This window comes from Gobio gobio (assembly GCF_949357685.1).
Source record: "Gobio gobio genome assembly, chromosome: 2".
NCBI lineage: Eukaryota > Metazoa > Chordata > Actinopteri > Cypriniformes > Gobionidae > Gobio > Gobio gobio.
In genome coordinates this window covers 48,732,065-48,755,507 of record NC_137098.1, presented here as the reverse complement: position 1 = coordinate 48,755,507, position 23,443 = coordinate 48,732,065, and the positions used below count along the sequence as shown (strand labels likewise).

The following is a 23,443-nucleotide window of genomic DNA, read 5'->3' as shown; positions in this document are numbered from 1 at the left end:
ATGGTTTGAGGAGCACAACAAGTTTGAGGTGTTGACTTGGCCTCCAAATTCCCCACATCACATTCCAATTGAGCATCTGTGGGATGTGCTGAACAAACAAGACCCGATCCATGGAGGCCCCACCTCGAAACTTACAGGACTTGAAGGATCTGCTACTAACATCTTGGTGCCAGATACCACAGCACACCTTCAGGGGTCTAGTGGAGTCCATGCCTCGACGGGTCAGGGCTGTTTTGGCATTATGTTATGCCTGATCTCGCACAATAAGGTTGACAGCTACAATCTCATTTTTGTGCAGCACATTATTTTAGTGTGTACTTACAAAGTGAGCATCACATTATTTTAGTGTGTACTTACAAAGTGAGCATATTCTCTTTATCAGTAAGCATAGCATCCCCCACACAGATTATACAACCACACCCTCAAACACACCATTAGAAACCACAGTCATGATTGCTATACACCATTTTGCTTAGTTAACTAAATAAACTCTACAAGGTCTTGAAGCTAGTTTCATGCCCATTTTAAGACATATACATTCTATATATATCACCAACCAGAAATGCACCAAAATATAAGTAAATTAATTTATTTAGAGGTTATATGAAGCAATCAGAGCTGAAAACCCAAACAGGCTCTTGAGATATAAAAGATAGATCAGGGACACAGTACTGCAGATGAACAGAACTAACATTACCAAAGTGTAGATGTTAATTTAATATAGTAGGGGTTTTAATAGCAGTTGGACAGTAAATTCAGGCCTGAACAGTTAGCATGTGCAGACTAGAGTTAGTTATGTTGTTATCTGTTTGAGGCAGTCTGTTTTGAGCTGATTGCAAAAAAACACTGAGAGGAAGTTCAAATACTGCTTTTGCCTCTCTGAGAGAGTGAGAAAGATTAAGAGATATAAAGAGAGAGATTAAAGTGCGTGTAAGAGAGAGAGATTAAAAGATAAAAAAACATTACTTAGACGTCACAAGCCTTGATAAGAGACGAGTCAAACGATGCCTCCAGCTAGAGAGTCTTCAGACTGACTCAAAAACTAACCATTAGAGCATTGAGCTGCTGAGTTAATGTCAACATATCAAAGTTCTTCAGTATAGACAACACGTTCATGATAAACTACACACACACACTGTAAATGTTAAAATAGTGAGTGAAATTTGTATTACTCGCTTTTGTGTTTCTCCTCCCTCCGGCATTTTACACTAGTCCAAGAAGCACGTTTGCGAAGAATGACATCAGAGAAACTTCAGTAGGCTATAATCGATTATGGTCTATTACTGCATCGATGCAGAATCATCTATGTCCGCATCATGATGCATCGTAGAACAGGGTTTCTGCAGGTTTCACCAAGTAAAATTTAAGACTTTTTGAGACCTTTTAAGACCATTATGAATTAAATTTAAGATCTATAAAAGGAAATGCAGTCACAAAATTACTTGCAAAGTAAATTCATTTATTCAAATTGAACAAATCGATAAACTTGCACTTCCTCATAGCTTAATCCCACCAGGATTTCGCAACAGATTTTTTTTTAGATTAAAATTACTGAATTTGTGGTGGTAATTTCCAGAAATTTGCATTTGCATTTTTTTCATAATTAAGATACCACATTTACCATATTATGCATTATGTTAGATGCACAATGGTCACACATTACAATAGAACAAACTAAATACATAAATCTTGTTTATTTTGGTTTAGGAATAATGCAGGATCTCAAAAAATGCATGTTGATTTTTCGTTAGGACTATTAGCTGAAGAATAAAATCGGTTTTATGTGTCTGTGGTACAATCTGAAAGAGACTCCAATAACACGAAAGCTGGTTGGCTGCAATATAAGCTGCATGTTGGTCTCATTTGTAGTCATAATACAGCAAATTATATTTGGACAAGCGAAAGAAAGAACTACAAAAAAAAGTACTGCAGGATTTCAATGAGCATTAGAAGTAGCGTTACATGGACGTAGGAAAGTTAAGACCTGTTTAAAATTATCTAAGACCTAAAACAGAATACTTCAGCTAATTTAAGACTTTTTAAGGCCTAAAATTTAGATTTTGAAATTCTAGACTTTTTTTTACTTTTTAAGACCCCGCGGAAACCTTGTAGAAACAATTCATTTCAACATCCCTATCAAACAAGTACAGTTGAGCTTCCGTTTATCATATTTCATACTGTATCATATGACTTTCATAATCATAAGACTAATTAAACCACTATATTCATATAAAATAAATATATTAAAAACAATTCCTTTAATCCCTCCCTATTCTAGTTTATGCAACTCTAAGCAATGTCTGAAAGTTCGTATTTTGAGCACCGTCTGTGTTTATTCGCCTCTTCATGAAGAATCGCTTCCTGTATTCCTCATTTGTATGTCGCTTTAGATAAAAGCGTCTGGAAAATGAATAAATGTATATAGATTACTTTTACAATGTCTTTATGAAGTGTACATTTTTTGGTGGCATGACCATTCAATGGAGGGACAGAAATCTTTCGAGTTTCAGTAAAAATATCTTCATCTGTGTTTTGTAGATGAACGAAAGTCTTATGAATTTGGAAAAATGTGAGGGTAATTGATGACAGATTTTTTTATTTGCATTTAATCTAATTGACCAGATTAAACAGTTTTAAATGGTTTAATATGATGCACCACTTACAATGCCTGACGACAACATAGCAGTCTTCAATCCTAGATCAATACTTTGTGTGTTATACTATGAAAATCCTATATAAACACCACCAGAAAGTTTGGCAGTTAGAGAAAATATGAAAGGCACATTACCACTATCTCTTCCCAGGAACCTCTGTAGAAGATTGGGCTGTTCACGTTCCAATAGGCACAAAAACACTCCAGGCGGCCCAGCTTATGTAGAGAATGCACACAGACACACACAACCACAGTTGTTATGTGAAATCTTATTATTATAGAATATAAGACATGTGTACTAATACTGGTGGCTTACTTTGTAGATGATCTTGGCTGCTTCATTCAGAATACAAGTTTTCCAGTTCTCATCTGCTGTCTATAAGAGAGAAAAACTGATACTTAAAGACCAGAGTGTGCAAATAAGAACTGCTCATTTCAAAATGAATTGTAACTGTGCCTGATTCACTTTGCGACATATACGAAAGTAGTTTGAGAGAGCACCTGTAGACTGAGTTCTGAAAGAGTCATGCCCATTGAAAGAGGTTTTTGAGGGTCTGACACCTGAAGAAGTTCAACAAATTATACCATTTAATTACACAATTAAAACCTACATCTTCATTCATTTGCAATGCGTACATTCAAAAATACACATTACTGAAGACATGTATGTAGATTCAACACTTACATCATCCTCATATCTGATGTGAATGCTGGTGATTTTGACCTGGAGGTTTTTGATGACTTGTGTAGCCAGTTTCTCAGTAAACGTGTCCTTCTTTTCCTCCTGAGTCTTCTCTGAAATTAAAAATGATTCAGTAAACATGAATGAAGGGTTTATCTTAACTCCATCCTATTTGCTATTCTAATGCCTTAATCCAACACTTATGTAAACATATTTAATTCAACAAACAGAATAAAGCTTTTGAAAAAAAATGCGCTCATATTTGTCACGATGAGTCGATCACAGTCGCTTCTGGCCACCCACCTGCTTTATGTTCATACTTTTTAGATCTCCTAAAGGGTTTTTTATGCTTTTTAAGCTTATGTCCTTTGTCTTAGAGTGCAGCATTGGGGGAGAGAGAAAAGTTGGTGAGGTAGAAAAGAATCATAGTCCAGCAATAAACACTCACCCTTGCAATGAACACACACTAGCATAAAAATGCACAAAAGCACACCAAGCAGTGAGGAGGAAAAAAAGATGTCTACACATGTACACCCTCAGTAAACACTTTTTCTTTTTAAAGAAAAAGAAAAAGAAAAAAGAATGTCTTTTTGAACAGAAGACGGGTGTATGTTTGGCCTGCTATAGGAATGGGTCTGTACATACCCCGTGGTGGATTCTTATACACATAACTCTCCAGATTAAACACAAACTCTCCATCCTGAGAGCCTGCGGTCCATCAGATGCAGCAAAAAGCAAATACACACAGCTGTTAGGGAGAGATCTGAATGTACAGATGGACCGATGGACAGGTGGATTGGTACATGAACGAATGTAGGGATGGGTGGATGAATGTTTGGTGTGAAGTAATTGATGCACTGATATTGAAATACTATTCATATTCTGTCCTACTGTAGCCACTGACAGATACATGGAAAATATTATAAATATATAAAATATATATAAAAAAACTAAAATACACTACCAAAACCTAACTTCAAAAGTTTCTTATCTCACCAAGGCTGCATTTATTTGATCAAAAATATTATTACAAAGTAAAATAATTGTTTTCTATTTTAATATATTTTAAAATGGAATTTATTACTGTGATAGCAAGCAGACATTTCAAAACAGTCAAAATTGACAATTCTTGTTTTTTTTCCCATGGAATATTGGATATATTCATTATAAATTATTTATCTGTGCACATCATTATTTTTTTAAAACAAGTGCCCTCATATTATTTAATCAAAATAATCTCGCAGCATCATAACTTTTCTGATGACGAGGGCAGGACAACCTGTTACTCACATGACATCACAGCAATAGCAAACCACAACGATTCAACCATTCAATAAATTCCAGATGGACAAAATCAAGTCCTGTCCTACACGTTTTTTACCATTGGAGAAGTTGTTTCACTCAAAATTACATCACAATAGGGAAGAAAAGACTTTCATGCAGTGTATTCATTTCTTTACCAAAAAAAAAGTCTTACTGACCCCAAACTTTTGAACAGTAGTATAAATACTTTTATTTAGACATCATAACATTATAATGTTTAATATGAAAGATAGATAAATATTTATTTCGAAATCTGCTATAAAAAGCAATATACAGTTTGAATTAGGGAAAATAAGTGCTCCTAATAATATGGACCTCTGGGATGCTGGTTAGACAGTCCCAGAAAAATGATAAGAGAGTTTAGGGCATATTTCAGAATAAGTGTTGATGTGTTTTTCTCAATAAATTAACAACCCATTTTTATGCACAGACACATACAGCTTTGATAATGTTACATTGCAAATCCCTCCAAATGTGCTCTTAAAGAGAAAGCAATCTTAAAGGTTTGCCATAAACTACTGATATCCCTATAAGTTAGTGCTAGATGATGATCTAAACCATAAAACAGCCAGAAGCAATTAACGATAAACTGTCATGATGCAGATTTATTGAGCAACCTTAAATAAATTGATGAATGAATGAGGAATGAGGTTGAAAAAGACTGATTATGGTATAGATGGATGGGTGGGATGAATTGATGAATATCTGTTAATAAAATTATACGTCCAACAACTGCATATAAATCGAGACCATAAGGAGAGAACTAGCTCATTTTAATGCAAATATTGACTATGCACAGGTTCCAATAAATGATTACATCCGGTGTATTCAAAGAGACAAGTGGTTTCTCACCTCTGCGAGCAACCAGCTGAAGGGTATCCTCAATGCGCTGAAGCTCCTTCTGTTTGGCCTCCTGAAGGTATCGCTCCTCTTTAACTGCATCATACTTAATCGCTTCAAACACACAGCACACAAACAAAGGCAAACAAACATCACACCATTAATATCATTCACACCTGAGAAGTCTTTCATTTATTGCTAACCATTTTTTACAACTGCCTGCCACCTAACACTGTCTTTCGATACACATAAATGTACACGTGGAAAAAACAAAATATAGATTCACACACTGTGAGCGGTCAACCATGTAATAATAGAAAAGTAATTTAAAATGACCATTCTCTCTCTTTGCACTGTGGCTTATAAGTAGCTGAAGTCTAATGCTGCTCGCTCAAGCAGACTTAAGATTTCCATTGCTGCTTTGGCAACCACTCATAAAGCTCTATCAGGAAGGACTGGTTTTAGACCAATTCATGAGAAACAAAAACCCTAATGCCTGCCTTCACTAGAGTAATGACGGAGACAATTCCAAAGTAGCTCTAAAAATTGCAGATAAAATTGCTTATTTTTGTTCTATAGAGACCAAAAGGGTTTGCGTTCCTGAGGCAATTCAGTCCATTAGAGAGATATTCATTGTAATATCTCATTCTGAAGCAATCAAACTTCACAGCAGATCTTTCATCAGTGTTATATAGAGTATGTGGCTGAAATATGTGGATGCTTCTAAAGAGAAAAGCTTGTGTATACCTTAAAAAAACCAACAAATTTTGATTGGCATTTAGAAGTTGACTGTCTTCAATCCCAGAGACAGGCAAAGACAACCTTTCATGCTTAAAAAATCATTTGATTACTGTGTTTTACTACATGCATTACACACAATTGATTGGTTTATAAGATAAATCAGAGCACAAAAGAAATATATTTAAAAAAAAAAAAAAAAGTAAAATATTTGAACACTTGATTGAGAGATCAATACATGCTATCAAAGGTTCTCTAAAACAAACACCTGTATCTGTATGATTATACATCATAACCACAGGGAAAATACGATGTTTGCCAAAATAATCAAAGAGTCAGATACACACAAGAGCAGCCTATCGGTCCGGGTCCCAAGCCACCACCCTGCTACCCACCTTCTACACCTGGCTTACCATTGTAAGGTGAGGAAAATAACTTAGACTCAGCTGTAACATGTAAAAGACAATGTCAGTCGAAACAGCCCAATAGAAATAGAAGATATATACTAAAACAAAGAAATTCAGTTATTCAGTTTATTTGTAATTGCTGCTATACTAGGCATAAAAATAACATATTTCACATAGTCTTGGATAATCAAATGGTGCAAGAGTTATTTACTTTTTTTTAAGGGATTGTTCATTGTCAATGCATAACACCCCAAACTATTATCAGGAATTTTGGGGGATCTGTATTTTTTTAATAACTAATTAATAAAAGTCTTCATAATAATCTTCACTGATAATTAAAGTTTCTTTGTGCAGTGAAACATAGTATAATGCAAGACGCTTGGTGAATTCGGAACACATACTGGCATACTAACTCCTACTACTTCTGTCATAGAAAGATATTGTAAAAGTAGTAAGAGCATTATACTAGTATGCGGTTCCGTATTCAGCAACTGTATACACCCTTTGTTAAAAGACAGGAAACCTCTAGGTTACAAATAAATCATGCAATTATTCTTAAGAGATGTTATAACAAGAAATAAAAGCATTTTTCAGACAAATAACTGCCGTTAAGTGCCATGAAATAAATAGCATGATGCTTCAGGCTAGATATATAAACCATTTAAACTTCCACATTAAGAGATGTGTTGCATTGAGAACATTTTAAGTAAAACAAAAAAACTAAGCACTTACTTGCACCAGGAACCACCAGAAGGTATAATCCATCTAATGTGGCCACCACTGCTTCATTGTAAAGGTTTTTCCAAGGGATCTTCAGAGTCAGTTTACCTAAAGAGCAGGCATTTTCAATTCACTGTGACTATATGGAAGATAAAAAAACCTTGAATAGCGCATGAATACAGATCCTCTGAAATCATTAGCATTATGTTATTCCATGTGTCTCAGTTAAAAGTAAGGGCCTGTTTACACCTGGTCACCTAGCTATTCTTTCCGATTGTGAAAAGACTGTGTAAATTCCTTCTTGAACGCTTTCAAGACGAATTTAAATTTGATCACTCAAATACTTCAGGAGGTGGTTTGAGATTCATTCTGTGCAAACTCCAAAAAGTGTAAATGCAACCGGTTGTTGAAACCAAATATGTCAAAAAAATTATGGCGTAAGAGCGTTATAGGCTTTATCAGGGGTTTTCAAACTGGGCCAGCAAAGGAGTGACTGACAGGGGGTCTGTGGAAAAGTCTAGAGAAAAAAACATAACAAATGTAAATAAATAAATAAGATTAAAATAAATAAATAAATGATTGAATGGTAAATTAACATATGATAAAAATGTAAAAAGTAAATAAATAAATAAATTGATGAGATTAAACTAAATATAGGTGGAAAAGCCTAAAGTAAAACTATGAATATAATAATAATAATTACTAATATTAATACAATTAATACATAAATAAGCTTAAATAAACCTACATAATTAAGAGAAAACCCATATATATAAAATGAAGTACATAAATAAGATCAAAATAAATAAATAAGTGATTATATGTTAAATTAACATATAATAAAATAAATGCATTTTTTTATTAATCTATTAAATTAACTATTGATATAAATTAATAAAAATTGGACTTAAATATACAAATAAATGATGCAATTAACAGTAAATTCTTATAGTGAGTAGAAAAGATATATAATAAAGCAAATTAATAGAAACTAATGTTAGTCATTTTTTTGTGTAATAATTGGGTGTTTATAAAAGAAAATTGTCTTTTAAATTTCAGGACGGGGGTTCCTCACATGAGGATGTTCATATTTGGGGGTCCGTGGCATCTAAAAGTTTGAAAAGCCCTGGGCTATATGACATTTTAGCCAGATATAACAAGGGCTACTGCAAGATGCATCACCGCAGTTGATAAGCTGAGTATCTTTTCAGCAAGCCAACATGCAAACTGATGCAAATGAAAGTGAAAGTAAGGCTTCGCAGAATCAATACACAATCATCTTCATTAAAAGTACCAGTGCTGATGCCGCTCTCTCTCCTATTGCAGTCTTTTATATTGGAATTAGCTGATATCTGTTGCTTTTGCATATAGCACAGGTGTTGAAGATCGGATTTATATTAGTTTTGCAGAGACACATTTATGTGGCCATATATAAATGGAGCAATTTTAACAAATCAGTAAAAACACATGACCTGACCAGGTGTAAACAGGCCTTATGACAGAAATTAAACAATTCAAACATGTATGTAACATTATTAGGCAGAATCTGAGTCAGTTAAAAATTTTGTTCAGGAAAGAGAGCAGTTAAACATTGTGGAACGACATTATTTATTTTTAGAAAAATTCAAAAATTGAATTTTTTGGATTAAAGATGATTCTTTATTGGTAGATACCTTTGGATCAAGCATATATAAGCGGAATCAAAGTAGAACTTTTTATTTAAGTTTTTTTTGTAAATGTAGTAAAAATGCTGAGAATTTCACAGAAATGCTAAGACTAGCATGTCGTCCTTGTTAACCAATTACTTTTTACAACCTGACATCTAGGCACACTGTCCAGCAGATGTTTAAAGTCATCTGACTGGATCATGTGATAACATAAACTGATGACCGTTTTAACAAGCTCCTTCTTATTGGCAAGATATCTGTGCTGACTGTTATTGATTGCGAAGTTTAATCAGTCTTGAGCAGCACAATATGGGAAGTGCAATTCATAACACTGAATCTCCTTGGTTACAGATTATCAACACACAAGGCAGAATATTAAAAAAACATTTCCCACTTTTTCATAACACAACACATGCTACAATTCCCTGCAGCACAATTTGCCTGATAAAGAGAAAGTTGGATACTCACCAATCTGACCAGCCTTCACTTTAAAAGGGACGTCAAACTCGCTCTAAATAACAAAGATAAAATGCGCGAATGGGTTTGAAATACAGATTTCAAGCAAACAATATTAAAAACACCATTTTGTGCACATAAACATATAAAAACTCTAGTTATTAGCATTTAGTTGTGAAAACATCCGCAAATCTCATTGTGTTAACACTCAGAAGCCACGGGCGCTTGAGAGTTGACCACAGTGTTACATACACAAACACACTCTCTCTTATCAGGATAAATATGGTTGTTTTCATGCATGTATACATATTTATTTATTTATTATACAATGCATAAATATGCATTTTATTATATTCTAAGTTGAAACAAGACATAGTCAATAAATAACATATAAATCTACATTAAAATAATATCTAACATGTAATTAAACTTGGTTAATGTGGTTAACATTGTCCAATCCAAACTTACCAAAGCATTTTCTTTCACCCTCAGATTTTCCAAAACCACATTTCCTAAAAAAAAACCGACAAAAATGACTGTATTGTACATTTTATATATATTAGGTATTCAATGACATAATGTATGTATACTCCAAACTGTACATGTATTATGTGTTCAATGTTATAATTTTTATCACTGCAATTTGCCTTTTATGAAACAATACAGCATAATACCAGTAACTCATCATTCTGCCAGTGTCAAAGATAAGAAATACTGCCATGAAACACATAAACAAATGAATCCAGATTTGATTAGCCACTTTTGACATTGACGATAATTGAATTGGCATCGCAGAAAATAATTAAATGTCAACCAGAGCAGCTTATCTGATGCTGGGATAAAGATGTCACATTATCAAAACGGCATGCTGACGAAATAACAGGGCACCCATGCTGATCTGTCCAAGGCTTGTCTAAACCCTCATGAAGTCTCTCACACCTATGAAAGCTGACTGTTTGATAAACTAAAGCAGTTCCCTCCTCTCCTTCTTTCATTTTGACAACAGCTGACGATTTAAATTAGTTTAAATAAAAAAATAAACATAAATGATTCATTCACAATACAATCTATAACATGCATTAAGAGCATACTGATAAGGTGAACTTTTTTTCATGTCAACAAATGTTCCTTATGATTCTAACGAATGTGGCTTCAAAATATCCTTGGAATTTAACTGAAAGAATCTAGTTGGAGTTGTTCCGGCCATGACACATCCAGTAACGTGACTATAATAACACAGCGGAATGACAGTAATTTGATATATGATTCCTTACGAAACATGTACTAAAAGATTAACTGAACTGAACGAACACACATTTGCACAAAACCTACAGTACATTAACAAAACACAAAAAGAAAGATTAAGCACAGATGGGAATTTCATGGGAATTGAGAGGGTCATGTTACCATTAGTGATAATGGGAATAATGGATGGACCTCACCCCACCAACAATGCTTCTAATTAATTTGTATTATTTTAGTAAATTTTTTACATAGCGTACAAACATTTGCATGCTATAACTCTAAAGTGGAGTCATGTATAGTGTTGATAGGAGTGATATGGTTCATAGAGCCATTGGCATTATCTGTAGTAATCTAGAGCTCTCTGTTTTGTTTTGGGGTTTTTTCAAATAAATATTTGGAACTTAAATTTTCCAAAATATTGTGAATCTGATCCTACAACACACTCTGAATTCTCAGAATGACATAAAGAGCAAGGGTAAAGCAGTGCCTTCAAAATGAAAACAACATAAGTTTTCAGGAAAATTATGTTTAAACTTAGTAATATTATCTATAAAGGCATGGTCCACTTCAAGCATTTGCTATCTTATCTATAAGACAGTGTGTGTGTGTGTGTGTGTGTGTGTGTGTGTGTGTGTGTGTGTGTGTGTGTGTGTGTGTGTGTGTGTGTGTGTGTGTGTGTGTGTGTGTGTGTGTGTGTGTGTGTGTGTGTGTGTGTGTGTACAAACACACACATGCATGTATGCATAATGTGAGAATTAACAGGCTTGAATAATGTTTATGACTGAAATAAATAATAAGGCGGAAACTCTATAAATAATTAAAGTAAACCGTATAAATAATGGCTGTTTTCATCGACTCCGTGCCAGCAAATTGACAGACTGCCAATCTCACAGGACAGAAAACAATCAAACACGAGAGACATTAATGGGCAATGCAGTAAATGAACATCCAGCTAGCTTGCACTGCATCTCAGCATGGTACGTTTTACAACAGACAACAATCCAGAAGATACGACAAACGTTAGTTGTCGACGGGCTGTTTGACGGATATACGCTTACCTCCCCATATGCCAATCTTTAGCTGCGACTTGTCCAGGTTTTCCACATAATCTCCAATAAACCTGTTCAAGAGATCACTAACTAAAGACTCAAACACCATGGTGAGTCGAGAACGACAGTGACACTGTCGCAGACAACACGCTAAAATGCCACGATACGCATTTGACACGGTTAACGTTACTTCCCTCCCTATGTGACAGGCGTTTACACCAAGATCGACTCAATCGGCGATCCACTCTCACTGTCTGCATCTGGGGTCGCGGGATTACTTTATTATAAACAGGCTGGCTAGTTGATTCAAGAACATTGTTTGCAAAGTGAAAGTGTACTGAGGTGGCTGATGTTCATTTGTAGCTATACCAAATGAGAGATGAATAAAGAAGATGAGCTTATTTACTGTATGTGCAATATATCAAATTACTGTTTACTTTAATTTATCTCTGTAGGATAATCATATTTTACATTTTACTAGGCTACCTAATATAGATATACTCTGAAATGTGAAAATATGTATTAAGCATTAACAATTTTCATTTGCTGACACATACTGAATTCATAGCAAATGCTTTTTTTTTTTTTTTTTGCCTGTTAATTTGTTAGCTAAAATAAAGATGGAGGGGTGACTGTGATACTTTCCTGACCATGTGCCTGACATTTTCCCACCTCACATGCATCCATCAAACTCTCCCCTTTGTCCCCTGGCTGTGGTTTTCCTTTAGGGACAAGATTCCAGGCTATTCAGACAGATTGGTCCACGTGGTCCTCAAGGAATCTGGTTGCAAGTTGATCTTATGATGTTTGAGCACATAGAGGCTTTTTGTCTCTGTGCTGAATGTTTTAAATCCAAACATGTTGTAGGATCTCAAACCTGTAATCAGATACTGAAAGACACACTGTAAGCTGCTGTTGTCTGTAGACAAGACTTCCAGGCTGGTACAGTATTCATATTACATGTGCAGATGTTCAATGATAAAATATAATTTAGGAACAAACCTTAATAATTAATCATCCAATTAATAAATGCATGAATAACTATTCCTATTGTAAGATAAAACATTAGGCTAATCATGGTAAATGCAGAATGCTGGCTTCTCACGTTTCATATAAGTATTTAATAATCAGGTAATAAAGTCAAATGTGAGGTATAGAAGGGTTGTACCTGATAATGAACAACTTTCTCATGTTTATGTAATGTCGCTGTGCCTGTTCTCTTTTGCTCCAATGTTTTGTTTGTGTGTTTTGTTTTGTTTTCCCACAAGCCACGGGCCTGCACCATGATGGTAGTTTAACAAACTCAGGGTTACAGGATTAGTTTCGAGTTGACAAAATCTATTCAGGCTTTGTTGGTCCCATGATGCTGATCATCAGCTTTCTCTGTCAACTCAGGCTTTGATCCTGAGTCTAGGAGTTTAGCGGTGATATCAGTAGTGAACAGCCAATCACACGATGTGGATCAGTGAAACTGAGATTCACTTCTCTCTTCTGCAGAATATTACATTAATGAAAAATATTAAGAATTTAAACTAATTTACACAGCAAGAAGAAAAGAGCTGTCTATAAAAGAGGACAACCTAAAAAAAAATCTTACTATGGTCAATGCAAGTAAAAGTTAGGAAGATAGTTTGGTTGATATATAGAGAGAACTGAACATTTAAGTTCACATGTAGTAATTTTTATAGCTTTATTTATTGATTTTAAAGCTTATTTGTATGACCTTTATATAGGCTAAGGCTAGTAATATTAATTTTAACAAAGCGCCTATTAAAAGCCAGATGCTTTAGTCCTTAGTCCATTTGCTATGTAGTGACCTTTAATTTGGAGTAGAAACAGGAGGAGTGACTTTATTGCATCAGAGGCGTGTCACTTTGCTCACAGCTGATTGGTCTAATTTCAGTTTGAGATCTCTTATCCAGAACATAACTTGTTCTGGAGCTGGTAAGCCGTGGAGTGTAAGTTACTATGGAGATGAATACGGCTAAAAGCCAAACCACTTTAATGGTACCTAAAACCCAGGATTGGCACAAACTAAGTTTAAACATATCTGGCTAGCCAGCTTAACCGGCTTCATGGTATAGGCCCCAGGTTAGCCATGGAGCGTGACTGGAGATGAACACAGCTAAAATCCAAACCACTTTAATGGTACCTAAAACCCAGGATTGGCACAAACTAAGCTTAAACATATGGCTAGCCAGCTAAACTGGCTTCATGGTATAGGCCCCAGGTTAGCCATGGAGCGTGACTGGAGATGAACACAGCTAAAATCCAAACCACTTTAATGGTACCTAAAACCCAGGATTGGCACAAACTAAGCTTAAACATATGGCTAGCCAGCTAAACCAGCTTCATGGTATATAGGCCCCACGTGTATGCATAGACGTGTATGTTACAAAGAAAAGAATCTGGGTGGAGCTTTGGATGACAAATAACAAATCCACCCCTTAAGTTAAATGAATTCTCCTCCATCTACACTCTAAAAAAAAAGGTTCTATATTGCACCAAAAATGGTTCTTGGCTCGTACTCATAGGGGAACCTTTTTTAGTGCTATATAGCACCAATTTTGGTGCTTCAGTGGTTCTTCAGCGGTTCTTCAGAGGTTCTTCAGCGGTTCTTCAGAGGTTCTTCACCGGTTCTTTGACTAAGGTGCTATATAGCACCTCTGAAGAACCGCTGAAGAACCACTGAAGCACCAAAATTGGTGCTATATAGCACTAAAAAAGGTTCCCCTATGATTACGAGCCTTTTTTTTAGAGTGTAAATTCAATGTTGTGGAAATAACAGCCGGTGTTCAAGAAATTCATTCAAGAAAAAGATGATAGCAACAGCGCCATCTACGGGTGAGTGGATGTAACAGCTTTTTCAGTCAAGTTTGGAAAAATAAAAACTTTTTCTACATTTTTAGAGAAACAGATTTTAATTGTAATAATATCTATGTCATAAAGTAAGAGAATGACTAGCTACAAAAGGTTTAGACATTTGTTTGGGTATTCGGAGAATAACCTAAAGTTGTCTCAAAATCACATTTCACATAATTTTACAAATTTACAATTTTGACTATTTTGACATTCATATTAAACAAAGTCATCTTAAAGTTGTTCCAAGTGCAGGAAGATGAAGTCAGTTAACCGGTTTCCTGCAAATTCCATAAGGGGCAATAGAGCTCTTCTCTAAACCATCTGCACCTAAATATTCCTAAATGTGAATGATTGATTATTAAGAAATTAAATCATTTAATGTGTTAAATCCCTACCTAGTCATCATTTCAGATTTGTGGTGTAGAAAGAGCATGAAGGCCACAGCCTGACCCCATGGTAACATCATATAAAGGACTGTGCTGTAATACAACACTTTGATCCATAGAGAGCAGCATTTAGGCATTTAAAGACAAAAGCTAGAGTGGTCTGATGGTCTGAGATTCAAAGTACATTTCATAGCAATAAAGATCAGCAGAAATTCCTACAAAGTTGTCAGTATTGTTTTGAAAGCCATATATTTCATGAAGGTAATAAAGAGGAATTGCATTTTTTTGTTTTTAGGGTAGGATATGTGTTCTCTATAGAATGTGTGGAATGCTGCTGTGTGCTCACCCCTGTTTGAGCTTTGTTGGGTCAACACCTCTGTAACACATTCCAGGTGCCTGACCATACAATCCAGGACTGCTTGAGGCTAGATCCCCTAAAACTGGGCATGATTTACAACTGCAAATCAAAAACAGAGACTAATACAGTGAGAAAGAGAAAGACATTACTTTTTTTCTCTGTGATGCAGGAAGTTTGTAATTGAACTTGTAATTTAACCCTACACTCTAAAAAATGCTGGGTTAAAAATAACCCAAGTTGGGTTGAAAATGGACTAACCCAGCAATTGGGTTGTTTTAACCCAGCGGTTGGGTTAAATGTTTGCTTAAAACAACCCAATTGCTGGGTTACTCCATTGTCAACCTAATTTGGGTTATTTTTAACCAAGCATTTACTATTAAACCCTTAAACAAACATGCAAAACAACAGCAGGGCTGCCAGTGTGTGTGTTATGCTGCCATAATGCAGTGAATTTGGGCTCTATGAAATCTTATTTTTTTCCCAAATTGCATTAAAATTTTCATTTTTGGACTCCATTTAAATAGTTATTTAAAAAGCATGTCTAGTTAATTTAAATGAAACTTTTTATTAATAAGAATTTATTAAAAGTTTAACAAAAATTACATTTTTAGGGCCTTATGAAATACGTTTTATTTATAATATCTCTTATATTATTTGTTTTTAGTTTTCTGGATTTGATTTTCAATGGTTTAATACATTTTAATAAACAAAAAGCATGTATAATTAAGTTAAATGAAACTTTTTGTTAGCAAGAATTTATTAAAAGTTTACATGTTACAACAAAAATTACATGTTTAGGGCCTTATGAAACTTATGAATCTTTTTTATTATCTGATATTTGGTTTTCTGGATTTCATTTTTAATGCACTCTAAAAATGCTGGGTTAAAAATAACCCAAGTTGGGTTGAAAATGGACTAACCCAGCAATTGGGTTGTTTTAACCCAGTGGTTGGGTTAAATGTTTGCTTAAAACAACCCAATTGCTGGGTTAGTCCATTTTCAACCCAACTTGGGTTATTTTTAACCCAGCATTTTTAGAATGCATAAAGGGGGTCAAATTGACCCGCCGTGTTATTATTTATTAAATATTTTATCAGTGAAATTTTTTTATTTATTTGACATTCCATGAATTCTTATAAAAATAAGTTGCTGACCCCCATCAATGTCATTTTCATATGTTTTGGTCATAGAATAGGGGGGAATTTTTTTTTGTATCACTAACCCAACAATGTATAAAATGGGTCAAATTTTTTACAACACTATTTTTATTTACATTTTTGTCAATAATAATTTTGATTTACTTGAAACTTTATGGATTACTTCAAAAAAGGGACTTTTTGCTCTGAGCCAAGAATTTGCCTCAGATACCAATCTGAATACATGTAGCATCTCCTTACTATAGCTGAAAAGCTGAATGTGAAATGAGTATGTCTGAATTCACAGTATTCATAAAACAGGAAAAGAAAAGTATCCGGATGACCTACTGCTTCTGCCATGATTCTCATGTTCACATCCAATGGACACTTCACTATCCATATACCATGCAAGGAGTTGTGAACAGGGAAACTTTGCAACTCATTAGCTCACATGACAATGCTAACATGGCGGCAGATGTACATTCAGATTGCATTCATATTAAACACATTCATGCTTGATAATACTCTATTCATAAAGTTCTCAAATATAGAATCTCCTCAGACAGTAGCCTACGCGATCATATGCAGAGAAAAGCTACAGGAAAGGGCAACTGATGGTCCAAACAAAGGAAGAGGTGCAAACATACCCAAAATTTGCTTTGAAATGTGAAATGTTCTGCTTCTGTCTGCAAAAATCTTTTTTCACAAGCGAGTGAAGGTTCCAGACTAGTTTGTCTGGAAAAAGTACAACTGCATTTAAAAAAATATTTTTTTTTGTAATGCTTACAAGGAAAGTGTACAAATGAACATTATATTATATTATATATTAAAACATTTGTGTATCATCAATTGTTTGAATTAGCTCATTAATAGGACACCTATTTTTTTAAAGAGACCATTTTGACACCCTTTAGGGTTAAATAATATTATATAGAGAAATACACCGACGAGCAGAATGATGGCTATTTTAAAGTTGCTAGGATAATGTGTCTTATGTCTGTGTGGTCCATGTATACGTTATGAGGACAAAATGTCTCCACACAGATGGCAAAATCCGAAATCCTTGTCCATTAGGAAAGCAGCTTATTATCAGACTAAGTGTTTTTTCAAAATGTTAAAATTAGTAGGTCTAGAGGTAGGGTTAGGTGGTCTAGTATTGCCTACAATTTGTAACGTACTATAAAAGTCATTATGTCTATGGAATGTTCCCATAAACCATGAAAACACATGTGTGTTGAATATTATACTGTTATTTATTGTATAATGATTATGTCAAGGGTTAGTAGGCTAATTTGTGAAAATATTATTTATTCACATATATGGGCAATTCTTAGACTATGGGCACTTTCATGTCCTTTGATCATATTTTATAAAAAAAACATTTAATTTTGAAAAATTCACACTTTCATAGTTAAATTTACAATGAAAGTACTTTAGGAACTTTTTACCGGTAGTCTATAATGATTTTTTCACCTTTTTAAACATCATTATACATGCATATATTGCTGTTTTGTGCTTGTCCCACACCCAGACTTCTGATCTTCAATAATGAAAAAGAAGTGTAAAAAAATGATTTATCAATTTTTTTTAAATATGACTGAATAAAGTATCAGTAAAATAATCAAAACATAATTGAGGTTTTTAAGGTCAGACAACTATTAATGTGATTTGGAAAGGTGAGGTGGAAATGACATTTATGCTTACAAGGTGCAATTCATAGATTGAGTGGCTACATATGAATATTTTATTTATTGAAATGTACAACACAGATGTATTTATTCAAATATATATTTGTTGAAATGCCTTTTCATCTATTTTTAAGATTACATTTTTCATGTGACTATTTGTGGTTAAAGTTGTTTACAGTAAGACTGTAACTGTTCATCTGGTTATGGAACCAAACAGACTATTGACTAATGATTTGTTAAATGGGCTTCAAATAATTTTTTTCTGTTTTTCTACATGGACGTCCATTCATTGTCATTTCCACAACACCCAGTCATTTCCACCACCTCATGACTTTTGCAAAAATAATGTACAAAATTCTAATCACTCATTCAAAATTTCTGCATAGTTTATGGGATAATGTTCCACTTAATGTAATAACACAAGTTATTTTTCTGAAATGTATCTAACCAATGCAATATTATATTTCAGGTTGTGGTGGATGTAAGCTTTGTGTTTGGGCCTCATGATGACAATTAATTTACTTTATCCACAAATCTATGGTAATTGCAATATAGGTATAAATTGGTAAAACTATATGTTCGAATGTGGTCTAACACTGTTAAGAAATTATGTATATCATAATAATTTTAAATAATAATCAAATATTTACATGTGATGGAAATTACATTTGTTCAGTGCGGATCGGAAAATATGTCAAAAAACACCAATTTGTCTTATAATGTAAGTTCGATCTCTTATGGATCATTAAACTAGACTAGTTATATTTAACTGTTAGACTGTGACCATTTTGATTTGAACACTTTTTTTCCCCTCAAGTTCACAAGGCCAAAAGTGCCTGTAGTTGAAGAATCACCCACATATTAAATTCATATTATATAGGCTATTTAAAATATCATAATGTAATACTCATTTACCATGAAACAAAAAACGTAGGCTACTAAAGCACAGAAGAAGTCCTAATAGGCTACTTATCAGGACTACATTCCCCTTGATTCCGGTCTGCATGACGCATTTCCTCTAGTCCCACCTTTAGTAATCGGCTGGGCTCGGTAAATTCCGTAAGGCGAAAAGGGATTTACTCCAAAGAGGCAGGACAAGACCGTAGTTTACTCTGCATCGAGCGGCTGAGAGCTTGCAATGAAACTGCGGTAAACAAACTCACCGGTAAGACCCAGTGTGCTCAGATTTCAGTGTTCGGCGAATTGTGCTCATGAAAGATCCGCAGTCGCTGTGTGTTTCAATGTGTTATGTATTAATACGGCAAGACCGATCTCACATGCAGTGTTGAATGGATTGGGATTTGGAGGTGCGTGGAAATAAGCAGTGTGTGCTGGACAGAGACGTGCTTAGAGTCCTTATCTCATCTGACATGATACACATGCTTCACCAGTTGCTAATGAGGAGAATTCATTCACGCGCTCATGAATCGATGGGAACATTGTGGGTATCTGTTTTGTAATTGGTAAGTTTAACTACTTAAACGCTTGTCTTTATAATGCAGAAGACGGATGGTGATTGATATTTGCATCGAGGCAAATGTTCGCTCGCTCTCGTTTTTCACGAGACGGAAAGGCGACTGTGGATGAATCAAAACGGCTGTATTGTATAATAAGAAAATCATTTTTTTTTTTTTTTCAATTTCAAACTCGGCAAGTTTTTTTCTTCTAAATATGCAATACTTAACTTTTGTTGATTGCAACTGTATAGTACCGTCATATTCAGCACATAATGTGTTTGGAAAAACTTTGCTTTTATTCAGTTCATTTCAGATAAAAAAAAAAAAAAATAGTGGTCGTTTGTAAAGTAGCCTATAATATTTTACATGCTTTATCTGGGCAGAAGTGAACTAAGAAGTAATTACAAGGAATATCATAACAATGATGGGCTCGAGGATTGAATCCTAATTGAATAGCCTATTACTTCCAGACATTCTCTTCCCTTAAATTGAAGTACTCTTGTTTAAACATTTAAACACTCTTGTTTAAACACTCTTAACTACATCAATTCATCTGTAACAGTGGGAGAAAATGCTTTTGTGATCGTCCAGACACATGCAGCCCATGCTGACGCCACACCCCTCTGTGTCATCACATTTAAACATCCCCTCAGACTTTTGTATATGTATAGGCTACTTGTGGATTTGATTTGTCATTGTTCTTTGAGGATGTAATGTTTGGCTTTCATTACATTACTCACTCTACTTTTGATCTAATTCACTGTTATTTTGCCGAATTGCATAGGCTATTCAACAGTTTAGAAAACTTGTTTATTGGTTTTGAAAACAAAAAATAGTAGGGGAGACCCAGGGCAAGTTGAACATAATGTTGACAATGTTTTGATTACACAAATGTGTGTCTTCTCTAGAATTAGTTTTTCACCTTTATCAATACAGCTGTTATATTTTGTAATTTTATACTACGTAGTGATTATTTTGGCCGAAACATGTAGGCTATTCAAAATAATATTGTATGTTAAACGTTTTTAATGTTGAATATAGCTGAAAATCCTGTTATAAGCTATTTATTTATTATGCGACAACTTTCCCCATATAGTGGTACAATGTGTCCCAACATTATGCTACTTTTATTCTTTGCCATATTCTCTTGGCAAATATAAAAACTGAAGGGGATAAAACCTTATGAAAAGGAGATGCCATGCAAAGTAACTTTTACATTTTCATTGGCATGAGAAATGAGAGTTGATTTGCATAGGTTAATAATCTGTTTTGTAACTATATGAAGGTATGCAATGTTCTTTTTGCATTGGCTCTTATCTTCAGCTTCAGGGTCAAGAACTAAATTTAATAGTGTTTTTGTGTGACACAGTCAGGTAAAGAAGGTTTATCTTACATCAGGAGCAGGACTCATGAATCCAGCACATTCCTAAAATTTTTAAGCACTTTTGTGAGTCAGTGTAACTCATCCTCCTCGCTTTCTCCTTCTAAGAGCTTGTAATCTCTCTTTGAGACACATGGTATTGCAGGACTGTGCGTTTTATTTTTGCTTTTACCTTTTATCAGCACTGTAGACCTACTTTGCTTTTAAAGTCTTAAGTCCATCTCACAGTGTTTAATGTCTGACGTAAAGGAGACAGACAGGTTTGCTTACTGTGTATGTGGTGATGGACTGCTGATGCTGATGAATCCAGTAGTTTAGGAAAAGGCATCAAGCAGAGTACTGTCTGCTGTCCTTTTGATAAACTGCAGCTGCGTTTTATCACCGCTGTCACTTTTATTGGTAGCGTGCCCATGGGTCATACCTCATTGGCAGGGTTCCTGGTATTCAGCATGTGTACACTGTATAGGTGAACAAGCCCATTGACTTTTGCTAGCGACTCATCACTTGTCGCTTTCTTCACTCCAGCAATGTCCCACATATTCTCTGTTAAAATACCAATTACTTGGAAGGCCATCAGCCAAGTGTAAATTTTGAATGTGACTGTAAATAAAAGAAGGGTTCCCTTAATGCCACAGATCAGATGGTTTCTTTAGGGAGAATTAGTCATATGTCATATGGGACCAATGAGTAAAACGTGCTATTTTATAATGGAACGTCAAACAGTCCATTTATTTGTTCTCTATTCTTTAAATTATGAATGGCCACTGATCACAAAATTTATTTTGCCAGGCAAATGCGGTTCAGATAAGCCTGCTGCTTCTATGAACAATATTGCATAAGAAATGAGGACTGTCTGCCAATCATACCCTTCATTATATTGATTTTGACCCAGCTATATATATCAGCCAGCACGGGTTATGAATGTGCTTGTTAAGAAATAAAAATTTCAGCGCTAAATGCCACCTATTGTCAACACTTTGGGGTTGGTAAAAAACAGTAATATTGAGAAATATTGTCATTATTATTATTATTATTATTATTATTATTATTATTATTATTATTATTATTATTATTATTACAATTTAAAATGTCTATTTTAATATATTTTAAAATGCAATTTATTCCTGTGATGGTAAAGCTGAATTTTCAGCATCATTACTCCAGTCTAAAGTGTCCTTCAGAAATCATTCTAATATGCTGATTTGGTGCTCAAGAAACATTTCTTCTTATTATCAATGTTGAAAACGTCTCAGGTTACTTGCGTAACCTATGTTCTCTGAGTAGGGAACGAGACGCTGCGTCACTTTAATGACGTAATGGGACGCCCTCTGGGTGTGCCGATTGTCTGAAGCCCTTATAGAATCACGCCAATTGATTGGCTGATGGCGCGCACGTCGCCCCACCTGACGTAGTCACCTATATTAGCGCGCGCGCGCCATCTGCTCCTCAGATTTCTCTGCCGAAAAGGAAAACCTGTCGGCAGCGCGAGGAGCTTGGCAGCGTACGCAGCGTCTCGTTCCCTACTCAGAGAACATAGGTTACGCAAGTAACCTGAGACGTTCTCTTTCATAGGTTCACTCGACGCTGCGTCACTTTAATGACGTAATGGGAACGATATACCAAACACGCCAAGCTAAAGCGCTGCCGTATCTGGCTCAAAGAACACCAGATAACCTGCATGACTAGGTTAAGCAGACAGGACATGCGAACCCGGAGCCATGTCGAGATCCAAACTATAGAATCTCAAATATCTTCCAAAAGAGCCCCTCTAAAAAGTGCTTGAGAGGAAGCCACACCTCTGGTGGAATGCGCTCTAATATCAAGAGGTGAAGGTAAACCACGCACCTCATAAGCTAAGGAAATAGCCTCTGTCACCCAATGGGAAACCCTTTGCTTCGAAGCGGCAAGCCCGCGGCGGCCAGCACCGAAGCACACCAACAGCTGGTTAGATTTCCTCCAGCCGTCTGAACAGTCAACATAACACTTCAACGCTCGAACTGGGCAGAGCAAATTAAGTTTCTCGTCTTCCTCCGAGTCAAAGGAAAGGAGTGAAGAGTAATAACCTGAGAGCGAAATGACGTGGACAAAACTTTGGGCACATAACCCGGCCTAGGTCTTAAGGTAACCTTGACTAGGCCAGGGGCAAAATCCATACAGGTCCCGTTAACAGAGAGAGCCTGTAGATCGCCCACTCGTTTCAAAGAAGACAAAGCTAACAAAAGAGCAACTTTGAGAGTCAGAATTCGCTCAGGAGCTGACTCCAAAGGCTCAAATGGAGCCAAAGTTAGCCCTTCAAGGACCACGGAGAGGGAATACCAGGGGAGCGTGCTGGTCTCAGGCGCCTAACCCCTCGCATGAAAGATGAAACCAGTCTATGCTTGCCTAGAGGGATTTC

The 23,443-nt window shown here is 35.3% G+C and overlaps 2 protein-coding genes across 6 annotated transcripts in view; one reads left to right on the top strand and one right to left on the bottom strand.

Annotated features, from left to right (window-relative positions):
* Window positions 1-12,035, bottom strand: part of vps13c (vacuolar protein sorting 13 homolog C) — a 63,430-nt gene extending 51,395 nt beyond the window's left edge. For 3 of the 4 annotated variants that reach the window (XM_079845687.1, XM_079845689.1, XM_079845688.1), the window contains exons 1-9: window positions 11,790-12,035; window positions 9,955-9,998; window positions 9,499-9,541; window positions 7,376-7,471; window positions 5,511-5,612; window positions 3,339-3,448; window positions 3,155-3,214; window positions 2,970-3,029; window positions 2,789-2,869 (exon numbers count right to left, since the gene is read on the bottom strand). In XM_079845687.1, coding sequence (XP_079701813.1) covers window positions 2,789-2,869; window positions 2,970-3,029; window positions 3,155-3,214; window positions 3,339-3,448; window positions 5,511-5,612; window positions 7,376-7,471; window positions 9,499-9,541; window positions 9,955-9,998; window positions 11,790-11,889 — 696 coding nt within the window. In that variant the 5' untranslated portion in view covers window positions 11,890-12,035. Of the gene's footprint in view, window positions 1-2,788; window positions 2,870-2,969; window positions 3,030-3,154; window positions 3,215-3,338; window positions 3,449-3,638; window positions 3,708-3,980; window positions 4,044-5,510; window positions 5,613-7,375; window positions 7,472-9,498; window positions 9,542-9,954; window positions 9,999-11,789 lie in introns of all 4 variants that reach the window. The other variant, XM_079845686.1, reaches the window with a different exon arrangement.
* Window positions 12,036-19,230: 7,195 nt separating this feature from the next.
* The window catches only part of tln2a (talin 2a), a 67,346-nt gene continuing 63,133 nt past the window's right edge, over window positions 19,231-23,443 (top strand). The window contains exon 1 of one of the 2 annotated variants that reach the window (XM_079845720.1): window positions 19,231-19,375. The gene's annotated coding sequence lies outside the window, so the exon portion shown is untranslated. The remainder of the gene's footprint in view (window positions 19,376-23,443) is intronic. The other variant, XM_079845721.1, reaches the window with a different exon arrangement.